This window comes from Centroberyx gerrardi, chromosome 17 (assembly GCF_048128805.1).
Source record: "Centroberyx gerrardi isolate f3 chromosome 17, fCenGer3.hap1.cur.20231027, whole genome shotgun sequence".
NCBI classification, from domain to species: Eukaryota; Metazoa; Chordata; class Actinopteri; order Beryciformes; family Berycidae; genus Centroberyx; species Centroberyx gerrardi.
In genome coordinates this window covers 5,867,318-5,893,101 of record NC_136013.1, presented here as the reverse complement: position 1 = coordinate 5,893,101, position 25,784 = coordinate 5,867,318, and the positions used below count along the sequence as shown (strand labels likewise).

At 44.3% G+C, this 25,784-nt stretch overlaps 1 protein-coding gene across 11 annotated transcripts in view; it reads left to right on the top strand.

The window, feature by feature from the left end:
* The window catches only part of slc8a3 (solute carrier family 8 member 3), an 83,031-nt gene that overhangs the window by 54,615 nt on the left and 2,632 nt on the right, over window positions 1–25,784 (top strand). Inside the window, exons 2-9 of one of the 11 annotated variants that reach the window (XM_078289472.1) lie at window positions 1–12; window positions 5,577–5,602; window positions 8,535–8,565; window positions 15,301–15,336; window positions 18,420–18,451; window positions 22,210–22,226; window positions 23,283–23,394; window positions 23,862–23,961. The exon at window positions 1–12 is cut by the window's left edge and continues 95 nt beyond it. In XM_078289472.1, coding sequence (XP_078145598.1) covers window positions 1–12; window positions 5,577–5,602; window positions 8,535–8,565; window positions 15,301–15,336; window positions 18,420–18,451; window positions 22,210–22,226; window positions 23,283–23,394; window positions 23,862–23,961 — 366 coding nt within the window. Of the gene's footprint in view, window positions 18–3,203; window positions 3,213–5,576; window positions 5,603–6,661; window positions 6,674–8,281; window positions 8,294–8,534; window positions 8,566–8,648; window positions 8,659–11,500; window positions 11,523–12,086; window positions 12,121–15,300; window positions 15,337–18,419; window positions 18,452–19,343; window positions 19,360–20,629; window positions 20,673–21,286; window positions 21,305–21,375; window positions 21,411–22,209; window positions 22,227–23,269; window positions 23,395–23,861; window positions 23,962–24,128; window positions 24,132–25,784 lie in introns of all 11 variants that reach the window. The other 10 variants (XM_071896673.2, XM_078289473.1, XM_071896631.2 and 7 more) reach the window with 10 other exon arrangements.

The following is a 25,784-nucleotide window of genomic DNA, read 5'->3' as shown; positions in this document are numbered from 1 at the left end:
GTCTGCAGAAAGGTGCAGTACTGAACCTATTTCTCTCTCTCCCTCCTTCACTCTGTCTTTCTCTCTCTCTCTCACACACACTCCTTTCTCTCACTGCTTGTAGCCTCCCTCTTCCCCCCAGGCCCTTCTCTCACCCTCTATTTCTCTACTGTCCCCTCCCATCACCTGAACTTTCACTCTCCTCTATCTGCTCCATGGCATCGGCAACGCCCCCCCCCCCCCCTCTGTTTTGCACCTGAGGACACTCTCTCACAACCATGCTGTCATATTACACCTGAGCCTCCCGCAAAATCAAACACACACACACACACACACACACACACACACACACACACCGTCTCCATCTCCATCTCCATCCCCATCCCCATCGTAATGACACTTTTCCCCAGACGCCGTTGTCATCTGCATGTAAGAGAAGCGGCAGTCTGAGAGAGCAGCGTCTTACACAAGTATCCATTATTATATAAAGACACCTTTTCCCTAAATGCAGAGTCTGGTAGCTATTTTTAAGTACATGCGCCTGTTTGTGTGTGTGTGTATATAGCGCTTGTGTGTGTGTTTTCCCGGGTAAGTAAAATGCAAGCAAATTACATTATTGATTTATTTCTTTCGCTGTTAGAAAGAAGTCTAACTCGCAGGACAGTTTGAATTCACTTTCAGTTCGTATGAAAGTGTAAATCTCATGAACTTAAAGAGAGCGGAGTCTGTTCATATTCAGTAGTTTGTATGCAGTATGTATTGAGGTCATGTATCCCTTGGCCAGGGCCATGCTACTCACAGCGAGACTGTATTCCTCCGCACATCCAGCTTGTCTTTGGGCTTTTTTTTTTTTTTTGGGGCGTAAGGAGAAATCAAATCGGAGCAAGTTTTCATCAGAAGTTTCAGAGTTTTGTTTGTTTTCTTGTTCTAGTGCGTCGTTGGTAATGTCTGCTGAAAGAAGCCAACAGGCATTTTCTTAAGATTCGCGCAGCGTTATCTAATGCGGTGTTATCTAACCACGCTCAAGGCCAGGGGATGGGAGAGGCTCACAAGCTGGTGCGCAGGGTGCAGAATCTAACACTCGGCTGTTGCCTCCGAACACCACAGCTCATTATGTTTACGTTATTGGGGCTGGCAGCGCTGTCTGAGCAGCGCAGCCTCCTTGTGCTCAGAGAATAAGAGTCATGATGAAGAGCGGTTACTGTGCAGGTATGAGTCTTTATGAGTGACTGTTGCATCACTCCAAAAACACTCCACCGCTCCTGTTTGATGCTTTTTTTTTTTAGCTTCCCTTTATATGTTGGTGCGGTTTATTTTCACAGTTTTTTACCCACATACACACACAAACAAGTGTAAACACAGACACACACAAGCTGTCTGTCACACACTTTTTCTTTTTGGTTGCTTGTAATTTTAGTGACCTAAGAATTAGAATTTATTCCACTCTTGCCCTCATTGTTGCTCAGCTAAATGCCTAAAATGTAATGGAAACAGACACAAATATACACACACACACGTTTGTATAACTATACTTGTGAGGACTTTCACTGACTAGATTCATTCCTTAACCCCTAACCCTAAAGTCCCTTTCACATCTAGAAAGATAACTATAAAGATAACCATAAACTATAACGATACATCAGCGAACAAAGCCGTCACTGCAGTGAGCGACCGAATTCTCCCCCTTCTGTCTTTAATTTGATTGGTTGAAAATGTTTCATCGTTGTCTCTTCATCCCAAAAAAATTGCTCTGAGATCGAACCAAAAATATAGTTATAGTTATTGATTTGGATGTTTTTATAGTTATTATTATAGTGGGAATGTATTTTTACGTAGAACGATTTAAATCTTTTTATAGTTAAAGTTATCTTTATAGTTATCACTCTAGATGTGAAAGGGCCTTATTCCTAACCTATACCTAAACCTAATCCTAATTCTAATCTTTACACTAAACCCAAACCATAACCCCAAACTAGCATCTTAAAGAAGTGAGGACCAGCAAAATAGACTCACTCAGGAGGATTTTCCTCATCTTTCTATCCTTGTGAGGAGATTTAGTCGTCATAAGTGTAGAAATGCAAGAACAAACGCACAAACACACACACCGTTTTACAGAAAAACAACTCCATTTCTTCCAGCCACCGAGGTTTCTCCAGTAGAGTTGTTGAGTTCAGTGCATCTAACACAACTCAGAGTTAACACACCTCTGAGTGTTATGGACAGAAAAGGTGTAAAGGAAGTGGAGGAAGCAGAGGGAGAGAGAGAGAGAGAGAGAGAGAGAGAGAGAGAGAGAGAGAGAGAGAGAGAGAGAGAGATATCTGCTCAGACAGAGGGAGAGACGAAGATAGATAACGACAACCGGAGCTAAGGAAGACACACGCCAATGGCCAGGTTTAGTCTGAACAGATCAACGTAGCTGCTTGGTTCAGGTCACACACACACCGGCAGGGGGAAGAGTGTGAACCCTCATATGCTTTTTTGTTTTATGAATTCTTATTTTTCTACCAGCTCCAGGAAATTAGCCCATAATTCCTGATGTAGGTGATTTGATAGCTATAAAACAGTGAATTTTGAATTGGCTATATTTAGGATTATATGTATAGTCCCAGTCCCATTCCTTATACCTTCTATGTCAGTATGAACTTTTAAATTCCTGTATATTTCTTGCATGTGGTGATTAAAATGATGCTAATTCTGATAAGACAAATGCTAGAAAGATTACAACAAAACTCCTACTCGCTACTGCAAGCGCATTATATATTGACAACGGGTAATTCAGGATACATGTTTACTTACTTTTTTAATGCAGGAGGTAATGAATGTTTGATCAGGGGTAATAAATGTTTGATCTTTATATGATGAGGAGATAATGAAAAAGCTTTTTTGTATTATTTCTCATGCAAGATCATCTTTTATGAATGCACTCAAGGACGGTGAAATCGTTTGGATTCGAAATTAGACGAAACACAAGCAACTGATTAGCAGAGGGGTTACACACATTCTCCCCTCGCCGCAGTAGGTGCCGCTCGATCTCAGCGATGTGAATGATATGATAATTTCTCACTTTTCATATATAATGTGGCGATTATATTGTTGTTCATAACCGCTGATGTGGGGCTGATTGGGTTTGTTTTCTCCTTATTAAAGCCGGAGTGGAGGAGCGGAATTGATGAATATTCTATGAGAGTCTTTGTTTTGTTTGCTGTTTTTTTCATATGCAACAGCCTTGCTCTGTTTTCCTAGCAGCCTTTTCACCAACGTTACTTCATAACCAAAAAAAAAAACCCCATTACCTTTTCTCCTTAGCTCTTTCTTTACCTAGCTCTTCTCTATTACATATGATCATTTTAGGGACACGGGAGAATTTGTTACATCTCTTTTCTCTGCTCTGAGCTCTGATCCTTTCATTCCTTACTACCGGTTTGTTTGTAATGTTGGTGATCTAGCTTATTCTAATGTTGTCCTCATTTTAAGTCACTCTGAATAAGAGCATCAGCTTAATGACAAAAATGTAACAATACTAGATTAGTTCAGATACTGGGATGCTGATAGCAGAACCTGGCAGATGTGAGGGGGCTCTAAGCTGGCAGGTCTGACTCTGGACAGTGTGTGAGTAATGAAAGCAATCAAGCCAACAGTCACCCTGACCTGTCAGTCTAGAGTTGTTTACTGCCTGCTCCAGCAATGCCCTTCCCTAACTTATACTGAAGTGGTCAATACCGTTAGCAGCTCTGGTGAGGTGGCCAGGCAGAGCATCCTGCTGCTGCTGCTGCAACACAACACTGCAGAATCTGAATGACAAACACTGAACCACTTCCAAGTATGTGCAGGACCGTACAGGGATTTGTCTTGGTGACACTGGTGCAGAGACATGTTGACAACTTAAGCTGCGTTCATCACACCAAGCATGTTTGGAGCGGTTTATTCAATATCTGGAGCGCTTATACCTTTAGTTCGGTTTGTTTGGCCAGGTGAGACCAATGCCGCTCGAACTCGGGTGACACCAAATAACAGCACCAAGACTAGCTACTGGTGACTTGTGAGCCCATGTGACTTTTGTTTACAAGCTCTGGTTCGCTTGTAATTGGGCCTTAACAAACCAAATACAAAAATGCAACAAAAGTAAACTCTTCCACTCTGGTTCAGACCAAAGAAAACAAAGTTTAGGTGTGATCGCACCATTACTTAGTTTCAAAGTACATACTGACACAGATAGTACAAGGGCAACTGGACCTCAAAAATAGTGAATCGGGACAGGGCAAGACAGTAGACCATTTATATCATTCTACATGCAGAATGTACATTCAGCATTTAATGCAGGGTGGCACAGTGAGACAGTAGACGACCGTTGAACCAGAGAATCTGAGTTCATGCCCTGCTGAAGTGTCCTGGAGCAAGACACTGAACGCCCCACCAGCTCCAGGGGGGCTGCTCTGTATCTGACCTCTGACCTCTGACCTCCCTGTGGAGGAGGGAGAGCGAAAAGAGCATTTCCCCCACGGGGATCAGGGGAGTATTACGTCACATTATTCACATTATTATATAGCTGTGTGGCATTGAGCGGTGTGGTACAGTATAGCTTACAGTGTAGTTGCAGTGTACTGAATGAGCAGTCATGCATCGCTCCAGTTTACTATGAGGAACTGAATAGAGTGAGATGCATGAAATGAATAATGAGCAGTGGAGAATCGTCCTCTCTGAGGCTGGAAAGTGTCATAGTGTGCAAGCTGTGAAGTACACAGGCCTGTGCCAAGTTTGCAGGGAATGAACGGATTGAGAGACAACTGTAATATGGTGAATGAAGTGCTCTAAAGTTTCTAAAAAAAAAAAAAAATTCAAGAGATAAAGAGAGGGGGGGATGGAGCAGAGGGAGTGTATGGGGTAGGCTTGGGAGCGTAGGACCTTCAAATGACACTGCAAAAACTGGGCTACAAAGCACTCGTCGGCAGTGTCATCATTCATGTACTGTGTTGTGTTACATTGTGTGTGGGTGTGCGCACTTCAGTGTGTTTGTGTGCGCGCTCGCATGTGTGCATGTATAAAATTGAATGAGAAAGAAAACTAAAGTGAGTATTCTGTGTGTGTGTGTGTGTGTCTGGATGCGTCTGTGTGTGTGTGCATAAGTGTGTGCGTGGCTGTAGGATTAATGCCCCTCTCGCCCTGCGGTAATCCATCTCCCACCCTGCCACTTTCCATTCAAATCATGCCTAGCGTGGGGAAATGTGGCACCCGTCAGCCTCCTCGCTCAGAGTGAGCTCTCATGGCATCTAAGGGCACTTCACATGCTATTGTTTGAGCTTGGCCGGGTCCCTCTCCCAGTCCTCTCCCTCTCACACACACATTCATTACCTCCAAATGAGCCGTGAGTCATATTGTAGGAGAGGGGGGGTGGAGGGGGAGCCGAAGCATCTCTGAATGCCTCTATTAGTACCTCAGCCAGGACAGGCTAAGTTTGAATGAACCAATTTAGACGTTATTGAATTTACACTATAAGAAAACAAACTGATTTAGATGCAGCCCCCATTAATGGCACAAACCCATCAGAGACCACACCACACCAAAAGTAGTAGTAGTAGTAATATTTGTTGTACTAACAGTAATAGTACTACAAATGGAAGTAGCAGTAGTAATAGTGGTAGCACTGGTAGTAATTGCAGTTGTTGTAGTAGCACTAAAATTTGTTGTAATGGTTGAAGTAGCGCTAGTAGTAGTAGTATTAGTAGCATTTGTAGTAGTAGTAGTAGCAATAGTGATAGTAATAGTAGTTTAGTAGTTGTAGTTTTAGCAATAGTATTAGTAGTAGTAATAGCAATAGTAGTAGTAGTAGTAGTAGTAGTAGCAGTAGTAGTAATAGTAGTAGTAGCAATAATGGTAGTAGTAGTAGTTGTAGTATTAGCAATAGCAGTAGTAATAGTAGTAGTAGCAGTAGTAATAGTAGTAGTAGTAGCAATAGTAGTAGCAGTAGTAGTAGCTGTAGTAGTAATAGTAGTAGTAGCAATAGTAGTAATTGTAGTAGTTGTAGTAGTAGTAGTAGCAGTAGTAGTAGTAGAAATGGCATGTGTAGTAGTAGTAGTGGTGGTCGTAGTAACACTAGTAGCAGTAGTAGTAGTAGTAGCACTAGTAGTAGTAGTAGCAGTAGTAGTAGCAATAGTAGTAATAATAGTAGTAGTAGTTGTATTAGTTTTAGTAGTTGCAGAAGTAGTTATAGTATAATTTCATTGATCCAATGGGGGGAAATACCTTTTTCACTGAAACACCTTAGTGATATGATACAGAGAACAAAGCCCAATCAGGACACCGCTCCCTCTGACAGAACAGAATGCAGTAACATACAGAAACATACTGTAAATAACCACAGATGCCCTGTGCTACTGGAGCCCACACTAAGAGGATGAGTCAGGCTCAGTTCCATTGTGTTCATCCCACTGCTTCAGGATGCATTTGAGGATGAGTCCAGACAGTCTTCCACGACGTTCTCCATCACTGACTCTGACGGCCCGCTGCTGCTGCTGCCGCCGAGGTGAAATTACTTTGGATTTCTGATAGCCTATTCTGCAGCCCCAGGCCGTATCTGGGTGTAATTGAGAGGAGGTTGCCTGTGGACGTGTGTGTGTGCGTGTGTGTATGTGTGTGTAAAGGGGAGGCGTTGCCTGTGTATGTATTCATGTGTGTAGTGGAGGAGGGGGCTTTACATGTATATATAAGCTAAGTACTGAGACGGCACAGTATTGCAGGATTAAATATTAAAGCAATATCCCTCTGAGACTCGGTTGCAACTACCACAAAGTAACCACTTGAGGTTTCATGTGGGCCTATACACCAACGCATCTGCTTATGAATAATGTCTGCCTCTTCGACTTGACAGAAACCAGGAGCATACCACGCCTGAACTTAGAGCTCATTACATTCCCTCTGCCAGGGTCACGGGTTGCATAAATCTCTATGACTCAGTGAGTATCATGAACCTGCCCTTTGTGTTACTTTAAAAGTCAAGCCTATCATCCCTTTGTTAGCAGTCAACCCGGATTTGACCTCAAATGAATCTTTTCCTCTCAGCGTTGCCTTCATGTCAAGGAAAAGTGTTATTTGCCTCCTCAGAACAGTGAAACAGAAAGCTAGGGGTGATAGTGGATTAGCGCAGCGGGAAATGAAATGCCACTCTCACCGCTGTAAATGACGCTATTCCTGTGGCTGCAAGTACAATAGCCTCCAGTCGTCTCAATACCTAAGAATGTGTACCGTAAGTGTTAGAATATATATTATATAACTTTTAGTCATTTAGTTGGCTATTCAGTCTTTAGGGTCTTAGATGAAGTCGATGAATCATACTTGTTTAATCAGTTAATTGGTTTTAAACATATTTTAACACATTGTGAGCGATTTCTTGAAAATTATAAATACATGTCTGGCATTAGAACAATATTTACACATATGTATTAGTTTTCTATGATAAACACTAGATCTAATGGCCAATCTGCATGACTGCAATTATTTGCAAGAGGGACATTAATACAGGAGAAGCAATTTTGCAAATTTTGTGGATTCAATGGACTATTTGATTAAGTGATGAAATCTTATGACAATTAGCTGACTCCAACTTTCCGTAGTCAAGGACAGCCCTTATGTGATTTTTTTACTCATTAAATTTCTTTGCATCCAGATTATAATCTCCAGGCTTTGTGAGGGTCGAACGCAGTGTCTCTGTGCTCGCTCCCCTCTGGGGACCCCACGTCTGTTCAGAGGGCTGAGGTACTCAATCCTGGGCCTGGAGGAACTCTAAATGACTGGTATTGAATCAATTAGCTGCCTAATTGGGCTGAGATAAAGACTCCATTTCCTTATCACCAGCCATTACAGATGGCACTCGGGATCTCCCGGTGGATGTGCCAGTAGGTCATAGTGAAGCCGCTGCTAGTTCTGTCAGTGTGACTGTAATCCAGGAAGGAGGTAGTGTACGCACAGCCACAATAGTGACAAGGTGCTCGATACAAATGTTGAGACAGTGAAATAACACTCAGGTACCACAGACACTGGAGTGGTGCACCATTAGTGGTTTGTTCAGCAACATTTGTTTTTGAACAAATGGTTTTTGTCAGGCGGACAGGTGGTCTGCCTTGTATCCTCTGGGATGACAGTACAGCACAGTGGTAGCTTTTCTAGAAATACCCCCATCCTCCTTCCTTTATCCTGGTTACATGTTAACCTTATCCTGATATAAAAAGGTGGGACCTCTGCAATGGCTGCCTTTGTACTGTAAAGAGGGGTTACCATTTACTCCATTGTACAGTGGAATCTCCCACAGCAACACCAGAGTGTAAGGACACATCTGCTACCCTGTGTCCCTTGGGAAAAGTATGTGGATTGAGTATTTCAACCATTTGAACAGACATAAGGCCTCTAGGGAAGGGCAACAAGCTGCTGCTGGTAACCAGTCCTCACAAGGACATAGATGATAATCTGAAAATGTATGGATTAAATGTCATTTACTAAATAAATGACACACATTTTACGGCAATTCAATTAAACCGAGTTCAATATAATATGTAGTTTAACAGGGGTTTATACCATCAAATGCGTCATTGTACAGTAGAACCTCCCACAAGCAATCCGTTATTACCTTAGCTAATGACACACATGAGCCACTAATCTACTAATACCTGCCGTTTTAGCTGTCTCCTGGTGCTTTTACCATTAGTTTTCCGGAGGCTTGCAGAGTTTTGCCCTTGCTCCGGCGACTGACGGCAGGAGCAGTGAGACCTTGGTGAGTGAGGGATGGGGAACAGCTGTCGCTCCCTGCAGGAGCAGCAACCTCACCACCTGTTGGCGGAGGAATCAGGGACGCGACCCTGAGACCCCCGTCCGCTCCGTGACCACCGCTCGCATCAGAATAAACAGCGCAAGGACAGCGGATGACGGCGGACTGACAGCGAAGGATTCATGAGATCTCTGGACGTTTGTTCACTCTGCAGCTGAAAGTGTCCCAATTCTGATTTTTTTTTCCCCCTCACATGTGACACAGATCTGACGTTTACAGTGTGAAGAGGAGAAAGCTGCACGGTGTCACATATTTCCAGTTTGAGCCGGTCCAAATTGATATGTGGTACAAAATCAGATCCCGAGGCATGTGACCTACAAGAACATATCATTTGAACGCCCAAATTGGAATTTGTCAGCGTTGCCATGACAAATAAATACATCTCTTGTCATTCACCTGAGACAATTGTTGTAATTTTGGTGCCACAGCAGCTTGGCTGAGTCAGCATTAGCATGGAGGACAACAAGACACAACAACAGAAAGAAAACCAAATAGCCAACTTGATCGGTATTTGGGGAGAAGCCTCAATTCAGTCAAAACTCTAAGACACATACTGTAAATTAAATGTTCAAAACAAGCGGGGAGAAGCATAGGTTGCTCTGCACACACATGCATTTTCAACATCGCTGTCAGTTCATACTGGTTTCAGATATGGGTTGCATCCTAGAATCGATATGAACAGTCATCCAAAAAAAATCAGATATGAACAGCAATTCAGAATTGAGCATGAAGACCTGCAGCGTGAACATAGCTGTAGTTTATGTTATTCTGGAGTTGGTTGCAGGCATTGTGTGTGTGTGTGTGTGTGTGTGTGTATTTTAATCTTGGCGCAAAAACACTTGGTTGCAGTGTGGATAGAGTTCTCAAATTTATGAGTGAGTCAATGGGCTACAGTGGAATTACAATTCGGTGCTTTGGGTATTGCATTGTACTGCCTAAATCTCTTTCTAAATCACTGCCTTGATACTTGAGCGATGAGATGAGGCACTGAGAGGATCTCTGATGCGCTATTTTGTCTCGTCTTAATTGCCGGGATCTGTGTTGTGCATTGCACACCTGCCTTATGAACTTGCGTCAGTCCTAGTGGGGGGTTGGCAGTTCGCTCCTAGTCTAAAATCTGTTAAATCCCCTCTGTGTTGTCAGCAGAGACTCTGGGTTCATACTCGGCTTATTTTCAAAGTGCGCAAGGCCCTCGTTGAATACAGATGACACAATTAATATTGAAATCCGAGAGGGATTACCTTAATATGTCAAGAGACTTCCTAAATTAGACTGGTGTGACACTGATACCATTCCCTAGACATGAAATGGGCTTAAGTAAAGATTATTACATAAACATAAAATATGCCCCAAGGACTGTGTGTCACAGATGACCTGCAGGATTCAATCAGTGAGCTTGGGTATGCGTACAGTTTTGTGTTTGTGTGTGTCTGTGTGCATGTGTGTGTGTGTGTGCTCATGTGTTTAATTGTATAATCCTTCAGATGTGTTTTCATCACAAAAAGCTCACGGTCATTCAACGTAACAGGCAGGTTCCTCCTTATTATTCCTCCTAATAGGGAGCGAGTGTAAACAGCTGCAAGACTGCCATGCATGGGCTTACAGACAGATCTGATTTAGCGTTTTTTTTTCCCTTATCTTTCCCATTCTGGTCAAGCCCCATATATTGGACAGGGTTTCGAATTGGTGGTCAGCGATATAGGCAGATGGGTGTTCACCTCCCTCCCTGCTCCACCAGCCATGGCACAAATGTCACGACTCAGAAGGCCCTCGGTCGCCTCAGTACCACAGAGAAATCACACTGGCACGGATGAATAGCTCTAATTCAAATGGGAGCCCGGTGCCATTCATGCATTTGTGGACCCTGACTTCATTAAAGCCCCGCTTCTTTTCTGGGGTCACAATGAGGAATGTCAGAGGCAGGGTGTGACATGATAATGAAGGTTATGAAGAGTTAATGCACTTCCCACGTTATCGGACTGCGTTTGATTGAAAAATAGTAAAAGTTGAAAAGTTGTTATTAACATTTAAAAAAAAAAAGATAATAAAGATAGCTAATAATCTCAACAATATTCTATTATGTGTTTTGCTTTCATGCCAGCAATTATTTTATAAGAGTAGGTGTCACTTTTTTTGTAAAATGGCGGATATTTTGTTTTGCAGAGACATTCTATCATAGAGAAGAAATACAGGATGTTGTTTTTTTTCCCCCACAGCAGCACTGAGCTAGCTGTCAAAACAGCATTGATTGTATCAACATGTAATTAAATGGTAATTCAGTGATGCAGTGTTATTGTGGGAAACACTGCATGAACAGTCCCTTTAATTATCCCTGATTGTGATTATAACCTTGCATATTTTGTCTTGCATCTTTATCTTTATGTATTTCTCGCTGTAATTTCACATTGTTTGCCCAACTTTCTGTGGTGAAACTCTAGCATATACTTACGGCACCACCTCTTAAGTGTTGCGGTCACAACTGGCTTTCCCTGCTGTGATTACTGTGGTGTTGTACAGTATATAGTTAATGTGGGATGTGAGAAGATGTGCTGGTGATTTAGTGTGGCTTTACTCTCTCTTCAAGGACAAAGCCATGAAGTGGGGCTACTCCAGCCATCACTGCTGCTGCACTCTTATCCACACTTCCTCTGAATCACAATCCTGTTTTCAGCAGATAGGGGGGGTTACAGGGGCAGCCATGCACAGGGAATGGCAATAAAAGGTTGCCGTATTGTTATCAAATTAGATTCGTCCCACTGCTTCGAATCACAACGCTGCTGCTTTTAAACAAATGCGTTTTATTCCGTCAACCTGATTTATGTTGCGATCTCTTCCCCTTCCAGATGGGGGTTACAGTTGAAGGACGGGACCCGTCACTTAGCAAATGACACAAGCGTTTACGTCAAAACACACCACATCCCTCCAGTGCATCCCTGCCTCCGCTGGGCCCGCCGTGGTAGGCGTGTCACAAGGAGATCGTTGTCTAGTAACGGTTACCATGGATGCCACGCTCTGTCAGGGGCTTAGGTGTAATGGATTTAAATTGAACTGTTGAATTTCGAGCTCGGAGAGGCAGAGAGGGAAAGTGGGGGAGGAGGAGGAGGAGGAGGAGGAGGAGGAGGAGGGCTGTAGAGACAGAGGGAGGAGGGAGCGACAGAAATAGTCTGTGTAAAAAAAGCGAGGGAGAGGTGGAGAGAGACAGACACAGTCAACCAAAGAGACAATGAGCCACAGACAGAGGAGCGGAGGAAGAGGAGGGAGGGAGGTGGGGGGGGGGGAGTCACTCTGAAAGCCCTCACCATCTGTGATGAGGAGCTGGAAGAGCAGTAATTGCTCCTGAGAGGTGTGTGGGGGCTGTTCTCGGCACGGAGATATGGATGAGCCGCCCTGCTACCTGCCATGCCGGTGGCACACCACAGTGTCAGGCCTGTCTGAACGCCCAGGTAAGGGCCAGCGGGGGCACCAACCTTCTATGTGGGCTCTCATTAATGTCGGTGTCAACGATGACCTTCTCACCCGCCCGAGTCCGACTTCTCTCCACACCAACACGCCTCGCGCTTAAAAGGACGGGCGCATTCGGACGCTTCGCGAGGAGCGGCATCCTTCAAACGGCTGTGAAAGCCCATCTCTCTCTTGTTGGAACGGTTCCCAATGTTGATTTGACTCCTGATTTGATTTATTATGACCGAAAGAGGTTTATTTCTGGGTGGCACGGCGGCTGAATGGTTAGCGCTGTCTCCTCAGAGGTGTGAATGGGAGTGTGAGTGGTTGTTTGTCTCTCTGTGCTGGCCCCGGTGATGGACTGGCAACCTGTCCAAGCCTTCGGCCCAGTGCATGCTGGGATAGGCTCCAGCCCCCGTGGCCCTGAATACTTGGAAGAAGTGGGTAAAGATAATGAATGAATGAGCGAGTTTATTTCCCAAATGCTATTTATCCATTTTGGAGAACAGTCATTACCTGAAGGTCATCATTCAATATTTCTAAAATATAGATGATTCTGTCTGCATAAGAGTTATTATTACATCAGCCAAGGTCTTGCATTACTTAATCATTTGTTTTAATTTTGTGCTAACAGTCATTCTGGAGGATATCTAATTTTGAAACAAAATTCTTTAAGTACACATTAAAATATTCATACACATGCAGATCTGCACCCGGAGGATAACACATGAAAGTAGCAATGAAAAAAGTTACTTTAGCTGCGGCCCTCTGTGGAAAACAAGATCTTAATGTTGCAGATATTAATGTTGCGTATGATAAGTGGATATTGAGGACTTCAAAAGCATCCTTGGGGCTTCGCCTCTGAGAAATGCATTTGCCGATGAGACAATTCAGAGCCGGCCATGGCTCTGTCTGTGTGCCTTTGCCAAGCAGGGCCGTTAATCAGCGCTCAGGGTTACATCAATGATGTCAGCACAGTGGCCACAATACATCACACTCAGTAGCCGAGAGCCGCTGCCCCCCTGATGAGCTCAGCACAAGTCCAGCACAGCCTCTCCATAGAGAAAACCCCCCTGGTGAAGTGTTCACGTGTGCGTGTGTTTGTGTGTGTGTGTGTGTGTGTGTGTGTGTGTGATTTCTATACTTGTGAGGATCAAATGTCCTCACAAGGTTAGAAGTGGAGGCCGGTCCTCATGTCTACAAGAGTTAGTTTAGGATTAGGATTTGGGTTTAAGGTTAAGATTAGAATTAGGATTAGGTTTAGGTTAGGATTAAGGGTTAGAGAGTGAAAGTAGTCGGTGAAGGTCCCCACAAGTACAGTGATACAAGCATATGCGTGTGTGTGTGTGTGTGTGTGATACAAGCGTATGCGTGTATGGCTTGTGTGTGTGCATTTACATGTGCATTTGTGCTTGTGTGCACCTGAGTAACTGAGCAGTGAGTGTGTGTGTGTGTGTGTGTGTGGATGAGTGCACATGTGTAAATCTGTGCAAGTAGTAAGCTTATGTGTGAACAGGTGTGTGGATGTGTGTGTGCATGATGTGCTGGTATATGCTGCGTGCATCTCTGTGTGTGAATGTTTTCTGTGTGTGCGTACATGCTGTATGTGTGTGTGTGTGTGTGTGTGTGTGTGTGTGTGTGTGTGTGTTTCCTTCTGTGTGTAAAGCCTAGTCTGATGACATTATCGGGGTTGGTAATCTGCTCTGTAATTGCCTGCTGCTGACACGGCAGTGTGGCTGATATGGCTGCAGAATAAACAGACTGTTAACAAGTAGAGGGAGCCCGTCTCCACTTGATCCACATAGCACACTGTGACATCTGGACTGGACAAATCACCGAGGGAACGAGAGAGAAAAGAGAACGATAGAGAGACAGAGAGAGAGACGTGGAGAGAGAGAGAGGCAGGGAATGAGGGTAGATACAGAAAAACAGCAGAGAGAAATGTGGAGGAAGAGGAGAAAGGCAGGGGGGAAGGATAGAGGGAGAGAAAGGCAGGGAATGAGGGATAAAGATAGCGAGAAAGAGCGAGAGAGAGAGATGCAGACAGGTAGAAGAGAGAGATAGTGAGAGGAAGGGAGGAGGATGAGGAGAGAGAGAGGTAGGGGAAGAGAGATGGACATAGTGAAAGATGGGTAGAGAGAGATAGAAAGATAGGAGAGAGAGAGAGAGTGAAAGAAAGGGAGGACAAGGAGAGAGAGAGAAATGTAGGGAAAAAGATGGGCATAGTGAAAGATGGGTCGAGAGAGATAGAAAGAAAGGAGGGAGAGAGTGAGAAACAGAGAGAGACAAGCAGGGAGGAGGTTAGAGAGGGAAAGGCAGGGAATGAGATACAAACAGTGAGAGACGGAGAGAGAGATGCAGACAGGGAGAAGAGAGAGATAGAGAGAGAAAGGGAGGAGGATGAGGAGAGAGAGAGGTAGGGGAAGAGAGATGGACATAGTGAAAGATGGGTAGAGAGAGATAGAAAGATATGAGAGAGATGGTGAAAGAAAGGGAGGAGGACAAGGAGACAGAGAAATGTAGGGAAAAGAGATGGACATAGGGAAAGATGGGTCGAGAGAGATAGAAAGAAAGGAGGGAGAGACTGAGAGATGGAGAGACAGGCAGGGAGGAGGTTAGAGAGGGAAAGGCAGGGAATGAGATACAAACAGTGAGAGACAGAGAGAGAGATGCAGACAGGGAGAAGAGAGAGATAGAGAGAGAAAGGGAAGAGGATGAGGAGAGAGAGAAAGGTAAGGAAAGAGAGATGGACAGTGAAAGATAGGTAGGGAGAGAGAGAGAGAGAGACACAGAGAGAGAGACAGGCAGGGAGGAGGTTAGAGACGGAAAGGCAGGGAATGAGATACAAACATAGTGAGAGACAGGGAGAGAGAGATGTAGACAGGAAGAAGAGAGAGATAGAGAGAGAAAGGGAAGAGGATGAGGAGAGAGAGAAAGGGAAAGAGAGATGGGCATAGTGAAAGATGGGTAGGGAGAGAGAGAGCGACAGAGAGAGAGAGAGAGACAGGCAGGGAGGAGGTTGGAGACGGAAAGGCAGGGAATGAGATACAAACAGTGAGAGACAGGGAGAGAGCGATACAGAAAGATAGAAGAGAGAGATAGTGTAGAGATAGGGAAGAGGAGGAGGAGGAGGAGGAGGGGAGAGAGAGGCAGGGGGAAGGATAGAGCGAGAGGGAGAAAGAGAACCACGAGAGAGAGGCAGTGAGAGGAGTGAGACTCTGCCTAATATGAGAAATTGGCCCAAGTGAAATGCAGCATATGGGCCGATTAGGAGTGTCTCCAGTGTGTCCAGAGGCAGGTCATCTGGGGTTCGCTATATTTACTACTTCCTATCCCAGATGACTGTAATGATCACCTGTTAGTGAGATATGTGATGCTAGAAACTGTAGCACACAAAATTAATCCAGGCAAGAGCTGCAACACTTAGTCACAGTTAAAAATAGTATATTTAAAGGTGCTATGTGTAGAATTTTTAAACAACGATATATCATTGTTAAATTCATTGTGATACCTCCGTATAATTACCATAATGAGACCATGGTTGAGACGACTATCTCACACCAGCGCTACTGTGAGTGCGAGTGCGTTTCTCAAGACTACATTTCCCATAAACCCTGCTGCAAAGAGGATGTTGCTTCATCAGTGGAACGCTTTCTCTTTTGAAGAAACTTCACTGAAAAGGATAAACATGCTGGAAAGTTATTTTTCCATCGGCCTTTCACTCATTCTCTCATCAATCTGCCTTTTCCGGAAATTCTGAAAGCTTTAGCTCTATTTGCTCTGGAAGAACGGCGCCCTCTTCCTGTTTTGTGCCGTAAAGCAATCTCCGTGAAATCCGACCCGCTGGCACCGCAATGTAGAATGCGGTAGGAAGCCGGTAGAGGCTGTTAATCTTCTCGGGCGATGGTCTTATGGTCTTATACTTCTCGTCTCAAAATTAAAATGCATTCAAAATGAACTCAAAATCAAAATTCATTAATGTGGTAAAGATGTATTGATGTTAAATGCTACACATAGCACCTTTAAAGTCGAGATGAAATGAAAAATGCACTTTTAACCCTTTTAGATCACATCCCCGGTCATATTGTGCACCTATTTAACAATATATGCAAAAAAAAAATCAATTTCTTTGTATTCTTATATCAAAATCCAATCGTGTTTTCTTCCTGTAAAACAAAATATGCCGTGTGCTTACGTAAGCATGAACCAACCAATTTCAACCAATAATATCATGACATCCACTCATCAATCATTCTTCAACCTCTAGCTAGCCACACCGGTCATATAAAACCGCACTTCACCGTTTCTGGGTCGTAGCTGACAGAGCAATATGGAGAGAGATAGGAAGAGATGTGTGTTTGGATATCAGTGGGCAAAAACTTCATTTCCAAAACAATGTCGCTGAGGTCTAATTCATTCATCTCTACCTTGTCCTCCTCCTGATCTAACAACAGGCGAGGGAGGTGTGTGTGGAGCCAACAGTCCTCTGTAGCTCCGTTTCTCTCTGTAGCTCCGTATCGCGCTAAACTCTAAGCCCCGCCCACTGTTTAGCGGTCCAATCAAATGCGAAGGATTCGATTTAAATCCCTCTTGTAACTGTACACCGCTCAAATATTCCGTTTCACTGGGAAATACGTCACAGTACAGAAGCTAAAGACGCTCTAACTTCCGTTTCAGTGGGACTTTACATAGTTCAGCAAGATTAAAAACACAACTTTTCAGATGCAAAAAAACCATCAGGATGCTCGGTTGAAATCATACAGCATTCATTCAGATTATCAGTCCGGTCAGTGTGGCAACGCCGCCTCGGAAAATAAAGTATGCTGTGTTCTCAGCAGTAGGCAGCATTTCGACTCCCTCAGATTCCACACCCTCTGAACATGAATACTACATAACAAGATGATGGACGCGTTACACAGCCTGCATATTGAAAGATAATAAAGGCAGCTAAAGCATCCGTCTTTGTCATCTCGGTGCTCTCAGAAGCCCACAGTATGCGCTCGGCACAAATAGCGGCTCAGACTGGCAACGGTCGCTCAGCTGCAATCCCGAACCATCATTATTTCTGCCACCTCACTCTGAGCTGCAGGAAACACACTGATTGTCTGCTGAGTTCCCCATGCAGCGTGGAGTGTTTTCACTCACTGTTGTGCTGTATATGTGTGTGTGTGTGTGTGTGTGTGTGTGTATAGGAGTGTTTGTGTGTGTGCATGAGTGTGGGTGTGAAAACGTGCACATCTGTTCATATAGTACATAGTCCTTTGTGTGTGTGGGTGTGTGTGTGTGTGTGTGTATGTGTGTGTTTATATGTATGTGGGGGGCAGTGAATATGTGTATATCTGTTCATACAGTACATGAGTATGTGTGTGTATGTGTGTGTGTGTATATGACTGCATGTGTGTGTGTGTGTGTGTGTGTGTATGTGAATCTATGTAATTGAGCATGGCTATGTGTGTATTAATGTGTGTATACGTGCGTTTTTGTGGGTGTGAATAAATAGGTGTGTGTGTGTGTGTGTGTGTGCACTTTGTGGAGGATGATGACTCATCCTCAGTACAGTAGGTAATGTCTCTGTAATGGAGCTTCCTGATTGGACAGTCATAAGAAACAGTGGAGCGTCACTCTTCCCTCTCATCCCTCCATTTCCCTCTGTTCCCATCTTCTTTCCATCTCTATCCCTTCATCACTCCGCCCCTCCGTCCCTCCATTCCTCATTTCCTTCATCCACCAGTCCCTCCAACTTTACATCTCTCTATCCATTTGAACATCCTTCCATCCTTGGTCCATGCTTCCATCCCTCCATGCTTCCATCCCTCTATCCTTCCATTCCTGCTTTCCTACATCCACCAGTCCCTCCATCCTTTCCGTCCCTCTTTCCCCCATCTCTCCATTCCTCCATCTTCCCATCTCTCCAACCCATCATCACTCCGCCCCTCCGTCCCTCCTTTCCTATATCCACCAGTACCTCTGACCTTCCGCCCCTTCATCCCTCATTGGTCCATGCTTCCATCTCTCCATGTTTCCATCCCTTTATCCTTCTATCCCTCCAGCCATTCATTCACCCATCCGTCCTTTCCTGCACCCACCAGTCCCTGCATCCTTTCCGTCCCTCTTTCCACCATCGCTCCATCCCTCCATCATTCCATCCCTCCATCCGCACATGCAGTTGACGGCACAGGCCCAGATCCGCCTCCAGCCACGACAGCCAGAATAGCCATGATAAGTCAAATGATGATTCTGTGCTAATGAGCTGTGGAGAGAGAAGGCGTGCATTAGCTGCGTATTGACGCTGTGACTCAGACCCCGGCTGTGTGCGAGAGCCAGGGAAGGACTCATTCTTTTGTAACGAGACAGATCTGATTAGACCGAGCGCGCAGGAGAACATGCTGATGATGATAATGGTTAAACACCGAGCACCCCCCCCATCCCCACCCCCCACCCCCCTCACCGACCGCGCCACACACACACACACACACTCCCCCACCCCTCCAATTACATCCCTTTGGTTAATTTTCCCTATCACGATTGTATTGCCTGCAAAATGACAGCCCTCTGGATTCTGAGCGCAACCCGCACCATGAGCCTGCCTTTGAAACACTGTTTGTGTGTGTGTGTGTGTGTGTGTGTGTGTGTGTGTGTGTGTATGTGTTTATCTGTGTGCATGTGTACCTCTGTGTGCATCTTCATCTGTCTGTAGTTGGATTTGTGTGCATATCTGTTGGTATCTCTGTGTATGTGCTTGTGTGTGTGTGTGTGTGTGTGTGTGTGCATTTGTGTGTGTGTACATGCTTGCGTGTGTGTCTATGCGTGTGTGTGTGCACCTTTATCTGTGTGTGCTTGTGTTGTTTGCATGTTTGGATCTGTATGTGTGTGTATGTCTGTATTTGTGTGTATCTGTGTGTGCATTTGTGTGTGTCTACATCTGTGCGTGCTTGTGTGTGTGTGCATGTATCCTTATCTGTGTGTGTGTGTGTTTGTGTGTGTGTGTGTGCCTTTATCTGTGTGTGCTTGTGTGGTTTGTATGTTTGCATCTGTATGTGTACTTTTGCGTGAGTGTGTGTGTGTGTGTGTTTGCTGTTCCCTCGCTGGCCCATACTGAATGACATAGTGTTATTACGGTCTGGGTTATGGACAATCAGTCTCACCACAGCTGGGTTTTACACCACAGTTGGCTTCAGATCAGCGCGGCTCGGCTAGTACTAATGATAATGAAGCAAGTCGCCCACAGCAATTAATGCACTTAACTACTAATGATGATGAACTGAGGACTGTATTTGATTTAGGAAGTTGATAAGCTGCCTCCGAACACAAACAGGTTAATTAGTATCATGCCTGGGTGAAGGAGGTTTCAGAAGGAGCGGGTCCGTTCCCTTTTGTCCTTCACTGCTTCAAATCCCTTTATGAGTGTGAAAATTTCGTCCTTGTTTTTGAATGAAAGGGGGAATTATGATGAAGACGTGAAAGGCTAGAAGCTGTCACTGCGAATCTCTTGAGGCTGAAAGGCATCGCGGATTCTCTATTCTCTCCCTCTCTTCCTCTGTCTCTCTCCCTCTTCATCCACTTATAGCGTATCCTGTCATCTAATTATACGCCTCACCGGATGACTTTTTGCACCTCTTTTTACCCTTATTCATGTCGTTCGGTTATGGTTTACACTTCACCCAGGGCATCTGGGGGCGTCCTGCGCCCTTTCACCTGATCTGCTCTCTAATTACAACAAGTGGGTAATGTCAAACAATCAGGCAGAATCAAATCAAGATGCCAAGAGAGGGGCATGATAGTACAGAGCATCTCCACGACGCTCTTTCATCATCAGCGTATGTTATTTTACATTTTTGATATGTGCGATGGTGGCAGGCAGCCGGAGGATTAGCAGCCTGGTGACTGAAAGGTTGTCAGTCAGAATCCCAGATCTGTCTGACTGGGACAATTTGAGCGAGAGAATAGCAATCTCCCCGTCTCTCAATAACCACCATTGAGGTGCACCTCCAGTAGCAACCTGCAGCTGCTCGGTTGGCCAAAAGTTCAAGACTGTTACACTGCTGGGCCGGTTCCAGGTGTGAGTGTATGAATGTGTTTAACCCTCCCTCCCACGGCAAACACTCCCACAGTTGCTGCTCTAAATAAGAATGCGTTCATACTAGGGTCTGACCGATATGGACTGCTGATATTTTTATATTGAAGCTGCCGATAGCCGGTATATTTAGCAGATATTTTGTGCTGTATATTTAAATGTGGCCATTTTCATGCCCCCAAAAATCAAAACAATTCCAACAAATTAGAAGGATTTACTCTTTCCCCCAGAATTGTGTTCTTTGCAGGGCGGAAAAGCCTCTGAAATAGCATTTAGACCATGCAACACTAAAACTCTCCATTAAAACCCATGCTAGCAAGATTTTTAGGTCGGTTAGCAGCTCCTTAAGGCAGGATGAAGCAGGTTTCATTGCACGTTTTACAGTCCGTCACCCCTGAAGCTGCTGAATAAAATCATATCCTCACCTCCATTATATTGGAAGTAGACAACACTGACTTGCCAATATCCGATTTTTATGAAAGGCCAAGATCCAGCAAACAAATATATCGGTCTGACCCTGGTTCACAGTGAATTTGCCAGGTCACATAAGGGTTTATTGTGTTATTATTACCTCCAAACTCAGTCAGCTGACAGAAGCTGGGAGTAACAGACTTTTGAATGAGTGTTATGCTCGTTGTTGGAGCTCATGGCACAAAACAAACGTCCTCCAGGAATTTTGCTGATTGCTATTGGACCTGTCTTCCTTTAATAAAACTCGCTCCTGCCTTCATGCTCATAAAAAAAACTACAAAATACCATATTCCTTCTACTACCTCAGCCAATCGAACAATCAGCGCCATATATATTATACCACACGGTCAATACCCAGCCATTCTCTGAGGCCATCGCATTTCTCTCCCTCTAATTAACCTGCTTTCTTCCTTATCTATGTTTCTTCCATTTCCACTGCTCATCGCTTTCTTCCTCTTCCCCTCTTTCCCCTCCTCCTCCTCCTCCCTCTCTCCTCTCCTCCACAGCCCTGTTGTTAGCAGAAGGTAAGTCGTCCTCTCCTCCTCTCAGCATCCCCACTGAACTCACTCTCTCCGCGTGTGCTGTGGTTTAAGAGTCGGGCCTGAATCTGTCAAAGGTCTCCGTGCAGGAGTGCTGATCTGAAATCCGTTTTTATCACTCGGATGATGATGATTAAGATGATTTATCTGGCCGTTGGGTCCATGATTTTGAATCAGTGCTCATACTCTGAGAGCTTCGATACAGGCCGCTGTGGTAGGGAAATAACTGCATGCCACTGGCGTTCGCCTCTTCTACTGTCACTGCTTAAGAGTTATTCCAAACATTACATGTTCTTTTTCAGCTCTCTCCCACACTCAGTGATGGATTCGCACCCTAATCAGTGGATTAATTAATCATAAAGCCATAAATTATGTTCTCCTGTCAAGAGGAAGGCACAAACACTTGATAACCGTCAAGATAAAACCCGCAGTTCAGAAATTAGAAATTTAATTACCTTTGTGTGATTAATTCATTTTTGTTTTTTTTTCTTCCCTTGTCGCGGAAGTAGTGTCATGTTCTGGTGCGGCACAGTGCAGGGGAACGGCCGGATAATCAAATTTTAAACATGAGCAAAAGAAATCCTGTCAGGACTTCAGGGTACACACTGTCTTGTGTGTGTAATTGATTTAGCTTAAAAGTGTGTGCACGGGCCTGTGTGTGCCTCTGCGTGTGTGTGTGTGCGGTGTGTGCGGTGTGTGTGTGTGTGTGTGTGTGTGTGTGTGAGCCCGCTGACACGCCCTCCTATCAAGGGGACTTGGCTGTGATCTTTAATGGCAGTGTTAATATTTAATAGTAAGCGTGTTGTCAGCAAAGAGCAGCGGGCTGGGACTCGGGGCTCGTATAAAAGATGACAAGGTCTCTGCACCAGGTGGCTCAGTGGGGGCGTCACAGCCAGCGGGATGAGAGGCCTTTGGATGCACCGCCGCTCGCTCTTGATAAAGTTCGACAGCACACAATTGATGTTATGGCACTCTTTGTAGTTTGCGCCGCACCCGAGCGCTCTGTGATACAAAGCATTGCGCCTCCTTTCTATAGCGGAGCCACCCAGGACACGAGGTGGAGAGATCAGAGTTCCCACGGTCCCTTGGAAATCCTTGAGAGTTTGTGGATTTGAGAAAAATAAAATAAGGCCTTAAAAGTTTTTTTGAAATTAATTGATGCCCTTGAAAGTGCTTGATTTTTCATTCAAATGTAGCACCCAAATTCATTATTATGCCTCATCTCCATTCTAGCATCAACACTTCACATCCTGAAGAAAAAGAAGTATCGATTTTAAAATGATTTCACCAGAATTTCTTGACTTGACAAGATCATGAGTAATAAACGAGGCCTCTATAATGTCTAATTTTGACCAATGTCACATCTCAACCCAAAGCATGCCAATTCTGAGTCCTTGAATTTCACCAAACAACCTTAAAAGTCATTGAAAAGTCTTTGAATTGTATGTCCAAGTAAGTGTGGGAACCCTTATAGAGATAGAAATGTTAACAAATGGGCACATGGAAAATGGGACAAATCAAAAATGAAATCCTGAGGCTTGTTTTGGAGGTTGTCACTGTGCCACAGTAGACCCACAATTTGGCTTTGCTTTGTTTGTGTTTTGTTCAATGCCTGATCAAGCATGCAGGTTTGTCTGAGTTTATATAACAAAGTTGGAACACAATCAAGAAACTTTTGGGAAGAAAGTTTGGGGGAAAAGGCGGGCGTGGAATTGGCACTACTACAGTGAATCCTGTATTATGCAGAATTATCCACTGAATGAGTGTGACATACAGTATGTGTCTCAAATATAAAAAATAAGTCTTGCTTCCACGTAGTGTCAAGATCATGACGACAATGAGACGGTCTTCTGATGAAGTACAAAAGACATGGGAATCGCCTGAATCTATTGTTATTATTGTTATCTTACTCCCTGTGCCGTCTTTTCTCTCCTCCCTTCTCACCCTCAGACGTGCCAGACAGGAAGCTGTCATCGGACGAAGAGGAAGCCAAGCGGATTGCAGAGATGGGCAAACCGGTGCTGGGGGAGCACTCCAAGCTGGAAGTCATTATTGAGGAATCATATGAGTTCAAGGTGGGAAAGCAGAGCCAACACCAGCTTGAGATGCTTGATCATGACAGTTTAAACCAGTGTTTCCCCTACAGTCGACCTAATCCACCTGCCTGAAAGACTGTCATTTATATTGTTTTCAGTGGAGAATGTTAACTTCACATGATCTAAAATGCGGCTGCAGAAGCCTCTCACCCCACCAAGACACATTTATGGGGGAAACACGATTTATATGCAGCCTCTAACCTTCTCGACCGAAAAATATACCCACCATATTTGTTTCCGGTGCATGCTTTTATCATGCATCAAACAGAGGGATTGGTTTCTATTGCCTGGAACTTGATGCCACTGCCATCATGTGGTGAAGCTTATGTATTTCTCCTTTCAGCTTCAGTTTCAGCTGAGATCTCATATTCTGAATATAAATAATAGATGGATTTTTTTTTTTTTTTTTTTTTTTTTTCACTCTGTTGTGGTTTTGTATTGTACAGAGCACAGTGGACAAGCTGATCAAGAAGACCAACCTGGCATTGGTGGTGGGAACGAACTCTTGGAGAGACCAGTTCATGGAGGCCATTACAGTCAGTGCAGGTACTGTAAAACAACACACCATGTTCTCTGCTCTGACTCTAGGGGGCTCTACACAGACACACACAGCTTTTATGCAACTGACGAATTAAATATTTTGATCCACTCAATCATTATTTTCAACTTAATTTAGATATTAGGTGTTTTTTTTGTGGGTGGAAACATCCAAGGCTGTTCTTTTTGCTCGTGTAAATGCGCAGCACTTTCAGCAGCAGGCAACAAAGTGAAAAGAAATTATCTGTTCAAATGTTTCCTTGCATCAACATATGTTTCTGTGATTAAAGCACCAATGCTGAGCAATTTCTTGGACATTGTTGCCCATCAGAATTGCCCAAAGAGTTGCTATTTGTATCCCTTTCTTTCCTTAACCATCTCGTTGTGGGTTAATCACGCACTGTGTATGTTATTTTGCTCAGCTGTTACATAAGAATACAAGCCAAGGCTCCTAACTCCCAAAGGCAATGCCTGAAAATAGAATTGGACTGATATATTGGATTGCTGATATACTGGCCTTTTATTAAATATCAGATATCGGCCAGTTAGGTTAGGTTTCTCCCTGACCACAGCTACAGAAAACAGTCTGTAAAACCTGCCAAGAAATATTATTTTCTTTACATATTTTATGTATTAATTGAATGGATAAATAATTTATAAAGTCAATAAAGTCAGTAATGTATCCCAGAGTTTCCCTCTACCATTGAATAGGTGCAGTGGGTCAGCCTGCCTTAAAGAGCTGCTAACCCACCTAAAAAAAATGTATTATTACTGAAACACTGAAATTATGAGTTTTAGTGTGAAGGTGTAAATGCTGTTTCAGAGGCTTTTCCACCCTCACAATTAAAATGTGACAATTTAAAATAGTCAAACTGAAAAATATTGAATATCAGCACAATATCAGCTATTGCTGTCTTCGGTCTAAAAATATCAGTACTGGTATCGACCTTCAAAACCCCATATCGATTGAACCCAACCTGAAAACAAAGTTCTCGAGGCTCTGAGATAATCTCATTGCCCGCACCAGAAAGCATATCCGTCTTATTCCCAGTGGAGCGGCGGCGACATCAGATCTCCCCCCCGGCCCGCGGTGCAGCCGGCCGGCCGGCCCGCTGCGATCACTGGCACCGTGCAGCGAGGCCTCAGCTCGTCACTTTGGTGCTGAAATATTTAATCCGGTGGTGCTCTTCATTTTTTCATGATCCGCCCCTTTGCTGAAAAATGCATGCGCCTCACATGGCCTGACACTTTGAATCAGCACAGTGTCCTGCCTGTCCGCTGAGGGTTCCTGCGGGACGCGGAGGACGCCCCGCAGCTCCACCTGAGGCAGGGACCGTTCACATTTTACCTGTTTAGTCGACACTTTGAAGTCCCCATGAAATGAACTCCCATTACTTTTACTTCCTGGAATACAGAGTATCTTTCATGGTGACCTCATGCTGCACCAGTAGGTGTAAATATTACTTTCTAACCAATAAAACCATCAGATTTTTGAACAATCCCACCCCTCCGCACCTCTCCCATCAAATAAAACCGCCTGACTCCATTGGTTTAGACTTTTGAACGATCCCTCACTGCATTATGTCCGACTCCAACATCCTGTTTCAACGGGAAATGCATCAAATCAAGGAAGTAAAGATGCCATTTCATGGGATCTTTAATGAGCGGGGTTCAGTTTCTTGCTCCAGAGCACTTTGACAGGACAAACGGCTGCTCCTCCTGCTGACTGGATCTGTGACCTTTTATGTTATGGCCAATCTCTCTCTCTGTAACCACTAGCTCTCCCTGCCAACCAGTCACACCAAACAGACCGAATTGCGCCGCGCCACGCT